Source organism: Macrotis lagotis, chromosome 6, assembly GCF_037893015.1.
Source record: "Macrotis lagotis isolate mMagLag1 chromosome 6, bilby.v1.9.chrom.fasta, whole genome shotgun sequence".
Taxonomy (NCBI): domain Eukaryota; kingdom Metazoa; phylum Chordata; class Mammalia; order Peramelemorphia; family Peramelidae; genus Macrotis; species Macrotis lagotis.
Window position 1 is genome coordinate 159,014,078 of NC_133663.1, and position 9,382 is coordinate 159,023,459.

Sequence of the window (9,382 nt, forward strand, 5' to 3'; positions counted from 1 at the left end):
AATTAGGCAAGAAAAGTTTTTACCCTAGACTAGAAGTAGAGTCAGTGTTTGCCGGTTAACACTAGATCTTAGCACTATTAGAGGTTTTTTTTAAATTTAACTTTGGTGAAAATATAGTCATTGCTTCACATTTCTTTTGTTAGGATTTCTATTTTGCTGGTTAGCCAATTCTAAAGTAATGTTTTACAAAATCAAATTAATTAGAAAAACTAAAGCACAATGTTGCCTTTGACTGGAGATTAATTTTTTAAAATTCATGATATGCTTTATTCATTTGGTAAACAACAGCAGAAATCAAGGTGCATTTACAGGAATCTATCTTGTTGCTTTAACATGTTGGGAACTGGAGTGAGGAGGCTGCCACGCTCAAGTATGCCATATTTTGATTTGTGTCGATACCTACCTTCTTAGGTGAATAACTCCATCATTCCAAAGTGGAGTGCTGCCAGCAGCTCTTTACAAGCAATGCAGTGTGTGCTTGAATGCACAAATGTTTTCTGAGCCTGAGGTATTTTACAAAGGGTAAAATAGGGAGAAAGGTAGTCTACAAAAATAGAGAAGTGACTTGAGGATTTGAAAGGGCTTTTAGACCACTTTCAAGGCTGGGGGGAGGAGAGTAGATGTTTTATTCCTATTGCTGTATTAGCCTGGAACCCAATTTTTCTCATTACTTGTAGATACTTCTTCCCTCTGTACAACTTGCCTCCCTTGGGAGGGAAGTTGGTCTAGAAAATTATTCTTTTGTGTCTCACTTTGCCATCTACAAACTCACTGCTAGAGGATTTTTACATGCAGACAATTACAGTTCTGAACATTTAATGGTATTTTTCTTTTATATTTTTCTATATTAAAATAATCTGCTGAAGTTCAGGAAAGAAGTAATATTTTAAAATAATAATATGTAGACATATAATAAATTGAATATAATCTGTTTCTTCATGTAGAATGATGACTTTTACATATTAAAAACATTCACTTTCTCTCTTTTAGGCTATTACAATAGGTGTTATCATCTGCCAATCTGTTTCCATGGTTATCCTCTACAGACTTTTTCTGTCTCATAGTCTATACTGGGAAGTTTCTTCACTTTCTTCAGTAACACTACCATTGACAATATCATCTGGACTCAAAAGTAGACCTCATTTTTAATACTTGGTTAAAAGGAGAGTGCATTCATTTAACGAAGTGCAATAAGTATCCAAATACAGTGATGTTTTATATTTTTGTTCATATGTTCTGTGGGAAAAATCGAATAAAAAAGCAGAGCATGTTATAGTCCTGGCATCTGAACAGTAGCAAAACTGAAGAAAGCCAATAAAAGAAATGTTATGAAATATATATATGAAAAGTATGGACTTTTAAAGAAAGGTATTCCTCTGCAGCGAGCAGTTTTTTTCCCAGCTGGAAACAAAGGAGAAAAAGAACTGTGTAATATTTTAGTTAGATATTTTCAAGACATATACTTCCTCATCTTGTATCAATATAGCTGACTCAGGTTTGACAGCCTTATAAAAACTAATCAGCTAAGTGATTACCTGCTCAAACATGTCTCATATAGCCAGTTACGAAATCTTGACTAAGATTGCTTCTTTTTTTAAGCTTTAAGGAAAATGCAGTTCATGTTTAAGAGTATAAAGGGCTTGAAAAATGAAATCACTTCAGGAAATGAATGTAAAGTGTTCACATCTAAATTTAGTAATCTTTTGTTTATTTGTGGATAGGGGAAAACCTCTTATTTTTTTTTTTTACCACTATTGACTCTGGTTCAGGTTTCAACTTGAGTAGCAAAGGACTTTTGATAAACTGTAATGTGAAAAATAAAACTTAAAAAATTATATGGATAGTATGAACAAAAAGCCCAGAAGAAAGCTTTTAAAGGTCACAGTATTATGATGGAAAAAATAGACTTGCATGCAAGAAAAAATGAAAAATGGAATATATGATAGGGTACTAAAGTTTTAATCCTGATATAATTCATTTCTCTTATATTGAATCCTCAATCATAATTAAGCCATATACACAGATTAAATTAACAGAAGCATTTCACATAAATGTTGGTTTCAGTCATCAACTACCCATGAATTCCTGCCCAAGGATACTTAATCAGGATTAAATTTTCTATGAATAATTGAAAAACAAAATACTCACTGGATTTGTTATAATCCTGGTTGGCACTGGGTTCTAAGTAGTTGCCATCTTGAATGCATTGTAATAAAGCCATACTTTGTGATGCTCCTGTATTGAGAATGTCAGCTGTAAAAATAAACTTTATTGAAGTGCCTGTTAATTGAAATAGTGATTAAAAGATTGACAATCTCTTTTTGTGAAATTAACATTACCATTAACAGTCATTGCTAGGAAAAATTTTTCTTTTCACATTCACCAGATTATTCAAAATTTTCATTTTCACCATTTGCTATATCATTATGAGTGAAAATTTTACTTGTTACTAAAGGTAGCACTTTCAAAGAAGAAATAAAACCTTGATTTGTCAATCATTTTTACAAATTAAAAGTTAATAGAGTTCAGTTTTAAAATTGCAATGACTTTATTTTTTTGGTGTTTGCCCTCAGTTCTAAACTTGTTTCATGTAAGGGCTGAGTATATTTGATTATGACTAAGGCAAAATGGCACCATGACAGAGTGCAATATGCTCATTAAATCATCTCTTTAGTTCTTGGTAATTTGTTTCATAAATGAGAACTGCAGGTTGAGGCTGGAAAATCTGAGATATGTTCGAGTTTCATATATTGGACAAATTGGTCACAGGGGAGTTTTTTTTGCTCATCTTACTAATAATGATAGTCAAGTTCTGTTGTATTCAACCAGAATATGATTGATCAGCTTTAAAAATTGAAACTCTTGTTTTGAAGGTGTAAAACAATAGTAATTGTCAGTTTTGAAGTTTCTCTTGTGCAGGGAAAATATTTAATAAATCCTCAGTTGTCTGTCTGGAGTAACATGAGTCTCCAATGTGTATGGCACTTAACTTTCAAGAGGAAAGGAATTTTTCTCTCTCTTTTTTCTCATTTATACTTATTGTATATATTTGTTGTAGGTTTAGGTGGGTTTTTTTTGTTAATTTATTACAGTCATTTCAAGAATCATTGTTTACATGAAGGAAAACTTTTTATCACTATCAAATTGATACACTTTTACTCTTACTTTACCCAAACTTAGAATTAAGAGAATCTGAATTAGAATAAATTATTCCATCTTTTTATTTCCCTAATAACTAGTAACCTCATCATCTCAGTTTGCAGCAAACCCAGTTATATGTTATAGAAAGCCTTAGTGAGGGGATCAAAAGCTGACAAAGTTTTTCCAGATTCTGTTACTGTCATTTGCTTACCTGATTGCCTGTTTGTTTTTGTTTGAATTTTATTCATTAGAACAATGGGTAATCAATATCTGGGGAAATACTTCTTGCACTCAAATTTCTTAATAAAGTACAATGTGAAAAATGTTCTTATTACCAAGTGTATGTTCTTTAGTGGGAATGAATGGTTGGTTACCACTTTTTTGTTTTTCTTTCCTGTTATAATGGTCTAAGTTAGAATTGTGGTGAAATCAGAAATTGAGTTTAGCTTGAATAGAGCTTCACAACAATTCATGGTTTGAACGGTGGCTTTTGACCAGTGAGTATTATAGTCATTACTGCCACAGTAGTGGGCTTCCTTGGGGGAATGTTTCTCATGTACTCTGAAATGAAGCATCAGACTTAATTTTAAAGAAACAACAGGATTTATTCATCCTGATGAATACCATTTTCTTTAAAGTCACCCTCTTGTAACACTTGATGTATAATCCAAGACCAATGGCCCATCCTTTTGCATGTCCTCAGTGCAATGAATCTTCATTCTTTTGAGAGTAGATTTGATTTTTGAAAGTAGCCACAAGTCATTTCAGTGCCAAGTTTGAGAAATCTAATATGCCATCATAGTTAATGCTATTTTTAGTTTGAACCCCCCCAACAAAACAAAACTTAGCTGTGACCAAAGTAATAAGAATAGTTTTCTTGTGTGATTTGTAACTGGAATTCCAAAAGAGGAACTTCAGAACGTTTTTGAGCAAAAACAATGTCATGCAACTTATCTATATGGAACTCGGTTATCTGGAGCAAAGCTTAAGACCAAGCACTAAGAACAGTCAAAATAGATGTCACAAAATACATGCAGTAAATTCAATGAACTTTATTCATAGAATACCCCTTTGGGCCTTTACCCTGCTTATTTACTTCTTATATGTGAAATCTGAACAAACTTGGTTATCCATGCTTCCATTTCTGCAGTGGATCAAATGAATTCCTTGACAGGAATGAAAAGTGATACCTGAGAACATGAAGCAAGGCTCAAGTCCTAAAAACAATTGAAAATGGATATAATGGGGCAGCTAGGAGGTGAAGTGGATAGAGCACCAGCCCTGGAGTCAGAAGGACCTGAGTTCAAATTCAGCCTCAGACAATAATTACCCAGCTGTGTGGCCTTAGGCAAGTAACTTAACCCCATTGCCTTGCAAATCCCGCCCCCCCCCAAATAAGGAAAGAAAATGAGCATAAGGATTCAGAAATGAGAACAGTTGAGACCATTGGGAGTAGGAACAAACAATCTAACCGCTTACTGCCCCTAGAGTCATTATTTCATCCCAATGTAATGATTAATGTTCATAGTAAAGATGAGTGATAAGCTGTCATGACAGAACATATTGCATCATATTCTTTACTAGTCAACAAAATCTCTTAAGATTTGATACGATTTGATGGGGGAGTTGTCCAAAGTAACTCATTTGATGGTTCCCAGTCACTGAGACTTGGTTATACTTTAGAGGATAGCACTCATTTGGATATGTATATGCTGACACATTAATTAAATCTCAGCATTCAGTTACTGTGATACTAAGCACTTCAGGTTCCCTGCCTTCATATGCATCAGATTATGTAAAGAGAGGAAGGGCTAGAGATTCTCACATAGACTCAAAAAACTTTTATAAAGTAGTTTCTGGACCCAAAGATCTTTAACCTTTTGGTGCTTCTTTATGGATAGATGTGTTCTTTTAAAATACTAAGAGGATGAAAATATTTGTTTTTAAAACATACATGTATGATTAGAAAACAGTAGGTGTGATTGGAAGATATTCAAAAGTTAAATTCACATATTACTACATTCCAGCTAACTCCCACACAAAATAAATATTTAGAACTACAGTTAATGAATCTACCTAGTTTCTATCCCATACATATATGAGTATCAACAATTTTTTAGATAGACAATTCTTCCCAGAAGGTAGCATATTTATAAAAACTGAGTTTCAGTGGTTTTCATTTAACTTAAAGTAAATTAAATTTGATTCATTAATTGGTATAAGTTCTACATTTAGTAACATTCAAAATACTTTGTTTACTTTTTTATAAACATTGCATGAACATAATGATTTCATTCAGTTTTTTTTTTTTTGTTTTTGTTTTTTTTTTAGATTTTTGCAAGGCAAACGGGGTTAAGTGGCTTGCCCAGGGCCACACAGCTAGGTAATTATTAAGTGTCTGAGACCGGATTTGAACCCAGGTACTTCTGATTCCAAGGCCAGTGCTTTATCCACTACGCCACCTAGCTGCCCCAATTTCATTTAGTTTTTGCAAGGCAATGGGGTTAAGTGATTTGCCCAAGGTGACACAGGTAATTTAAATGTCTGAGACAGGATTTGAGCTCAGGTCCTCCTGACTCCAGGGCTGGTGCTCTAGCTGCTCCTTGATGTCCTTTTCTTTAAAATGATCCATTAAAAGTTCATTAAATTTTATCTGGCCTTCCCTCAAAATATATACCTTCAAGACTAAGATAAGTAATTTAAAAATGGAAGCATTATTTATACAAGATATTGGATTTTAAAAACATTAGCAAATGTTGAGCAGCACAAGAACTAGATTTCTGAAGAACCACGTTTCTCAGTTTATAAGGTACTCTTATGCCTTCTGTTAAGCAGGGTCCCCTCATAGATGACCAAGTTTGATTACCTACCCATTTTCTTTTCCAGTGGCCCATTTCAGGTCTCAGAACTTTAATTTTCATCATCTTTCTTTTTTGTCAAGTACCAGGAAGTGCATCCTAGGTTGCGTTTTACTTACAGAATCTCTTCTGTATCTTCTGCATCATCTGTATACACACTGAGTGAGTATAATACATGATTAGAAGCAATGAAGCATCTGAATATTGGAACTGTCACATAATGGGTGTCTTTTGCCTATATATCTTATTTTCCAGATCAGATGGGTTTCCTCAGTCAAATTTCACCCTTGTGGTAAAACATTTCCCACTGTTTTTTTTTCTCATTGTTCACCTTAATAATTTCAATCATATCCCCAAGTGTGTTCTGTGTATATGATTCTCAATGCTACAGCAAGATTATTTGTCATACTCAAGCTCCTGCCTTGAGTTTCAGCAGCCATGACATGTCTAAACTACACTATCTTAAAAGTGTTGGCATTAAGGAAAAATGAAAGGAGCCAAAGTTATAAAACTAAACAAAACAGAAGTTTCCTGAGGACATATTCTCAAACCAGTAAGTCCACACTAGGTTGAGTTTTATTTAGTGTCTTTTCTACCTGCTGCATTGTTTGTATACACAATGAGTGTAATGCATGCTTAGGAGCAATGAAGCTTCTGATTATTGGAACTGTCACATAATGGATGCCTTTTGCCTATAAAACACATTCTTAATTAGGTTATTTTGTTTTGAAGAGATTTATGACCATTTGTTTTATTAGAAAAAAATTATATATTGTACAGTGGGTAAGTAGTATAGTATGTTTTATGGATGGATAATCAAATTAATAAGCATGTATTCTAATGAGAGTAAAACCTCAGTAGCAGATGAAAGACATTCTTTTATTATGTATAGCTAAATCTAAACAGTAATAGAGGAAAAAAGGTCTCTGTTTTTCCATCAAATTTTTTGAGTGTATGTGTCTGTGTGTCTGTGTGTGTATCCATGTTAAACGTTAATATTTTTGTTTTGAGTGATCTTTTTATACAAAGTAAAGCTTCAGGGCATATGTATAAATATTGCCCAAACAGCTTCCTGAATTATTTAGGGAGGGGAAAAGAAACATGGAAAGAAAGTGTTTCATAGCTAATAAAGATCAAATTACTTTTCAATTTAAAAAGAATAAAAGTCCTTTCTCAATTTTTTTTTGCTTAGAATTTAGGAATATTGCCTTAAGAGTTTTGAGGAAAACATACCCCTTTATTGTGTCTTGGTCTTAGATCTACTTTAGTTGTTGAGATAATTGTTTTTAATCTTTTTATCCAACATAGTACAAAAATGGTTTAAAATATTTTCTATAAGGATTTTTAATGTTAATAATTTATACTTCTGCAATGCTTTTCATTCAAGAATTTCTTTTTTTAATTCATTTTTTACATTGCTACAGTAGTCTTGTAAAAGTAAATATCCCCCCATCCCCCACAAAGATAGAAAAACCTCAAGAAAAATAAAGTCAGGAAAAAAATTGTACTTCAGTCTGTATTCAGACACCATCAGTTCTGTCTTTGGGATGTATCCCATTATCATAAGTCCATCAGAGATGCTGTTGCAATATTTTTCCCAAAGTTACTATTGCTAGCTGTATCTCCCTCCATCTTATTCCTGCCTACCCCCATTTATTTTATTCTTTCTTCTTTCACCCTTCCCCTCCTCAAAAGTGTGTTGTATCTGACTACCCTCTCCCACAATCTTCCCTCTCTTCTATCACCTACAACCCCCTCTCCTCTGCCTGTCCTCTTTCCTTTTTTCCTCTAGGGTAAGATAGATTTCTGAACCTTGAGTGTGTATCTTTTTTCTTCTCTGAGGCACTTGCAATGAGAATGAAGACACACACATTTCCCCCATCTACCCCCTTCACCCCATTACAAGTGCTTTTTCTTGCCTCTTTTAAATATCTTAACCCATTCTATTCATTTCCCTTTCTGACCCAGGATTCCTTTCTTGTCCATTGATTCTATCTTTTTAATATATGTTTAATATATAGTTTAATATATTATATTCAAACTCTATATATGCTCCTAACTGCCTTAATAAATGAGAAGGTTCATATGAGTTATCAATATCATCTTTGTATGCAGGAATACAAGCAATTCAACATCATTAAGTCCCTCATAATTTGCCCTTCCCATCCACCCTCTCTATGTTTCATCTGAGTCCTGTACTTGAAAACCAAACTCTGTTCAACTCTGGTCATTTCAACAAGAAAGTTTGAAAGTCTCCTATTTCATTGAATATCCATCTTTTCCCCTGAAAGAAGATGTTCAGTTTTGCTGGGTAGCAGATTCTCAGTTGTAATCCAAGCTCCTTTGCCTTCAGGAATATCATCTTCTTAGCTCTACAAGCCCTTATTGTAGAAGCTACTAGATCCTGCATAATTCTGACTCTAGTTCCATGATATTTGTATTGCTTGTTTCTGGCTGCTTGTAATATTTTCTCTTTGACTTGAGAGTTCTGGAATTTGGCTATAATATTCCTGGGAGTTTTTTGGGGGCAGGGTTCTTCAGGAGGTGATCGGTGGATTCCTTCAATTTCTATTTTACCCTCTTCTAGAATATCAGGGCAATTTTTCTGGAGAATTTCTTTTAAAATGAAATTAAAGCTTTTTTTTTTTTTCCTGGTCATGACTTTCAAGTAGCCTGTTAATTTTTAAATTGTCTCTTTGGATCCGTTTTCCAGGTCAATTTTTCCCAATGAGATATTTCACATTTTCTTCAACTGTTTCATTCTTTTGGTTTTGCTTTATTGTTTCTGGATTTCTCATAAAGTCATCAGCTTCCCTTAGTTCCATTCTACATTTGAAGGAATGATTTTCTTCAGAGAACTTTTTTAATCTCCTTTTCCATCTGGTCAATGCTTTAAGGTATTCTTCTCATTAACCTTTTGGAGTGCTTTTTCCATTTGACCTAAACTGGTTTTAAGATGTTATTTTCTTTGGTATTTTTTGTATTTCTTCAAGCTGCTGACTTGATTTTCATGATTTTCCTGCATTGCTCTCATTTCTCTTCCCAATTTTTCCTCTATCTCCCTTACTTGATTTTCAAAATCTTTTTATATAGCTTGAGACTAATTTCTATTTTTCTTGGAGGCTTTGGATATAGAAACTTTGACTTTGTCATTTTCTGATTATTTATTTTGATCCTCCATGGGACCAACGTAATTGGCTATAATCAGATTCTTTTCTTTTATTGCTTGATCATTTTAAGTCTTGGTTACGGTGGGGCTCTGCTTCCAGGGTGGAGGATACACTTTTCCAAGCTTTTGAGAGTTTTGGGGGCAACTCCCCAGGGACCTCAATTCCTCAGGGTCTTATGAGAAACTCTAGTTACTCTACTAGCCTGTACTTTGA

The 9,382-nt window shown here is 33.7% G+C and overlaps 1 protein-coding gene across 2 annotated transcripts in view; it reads left to right on the forward strand.

Moving 5' to 3' along the window:
* GPR180 (G protein-coupled receptor 180) overlaps nucleotides 1-6,868 on the forward strand; it is a 41,610-nt gene extending 34,742 nt beyond the window's left edge. Inside the window, exon 9 of one of the 2 annotated variants that reach the window (XM_074191903.1) lies at nucleotides 991-6,868. In XM_074191903.1, the coding sequence (XP_074048004.1) occupies nucleotides 991-1,149 (159 nt within the window). In that variant the 3' untranslated portion in view covers nucleotides 1,150-6,868. The remainder of the gene's footprint in view (nucleotides 1-990) is intronic. The other variant, XM_074191902.1, reaches the window with a different exon arrangement.
* The last annotated feature ends 2,514 nt before the right edge of the window (nucleotides 6,869-9,382 follow it).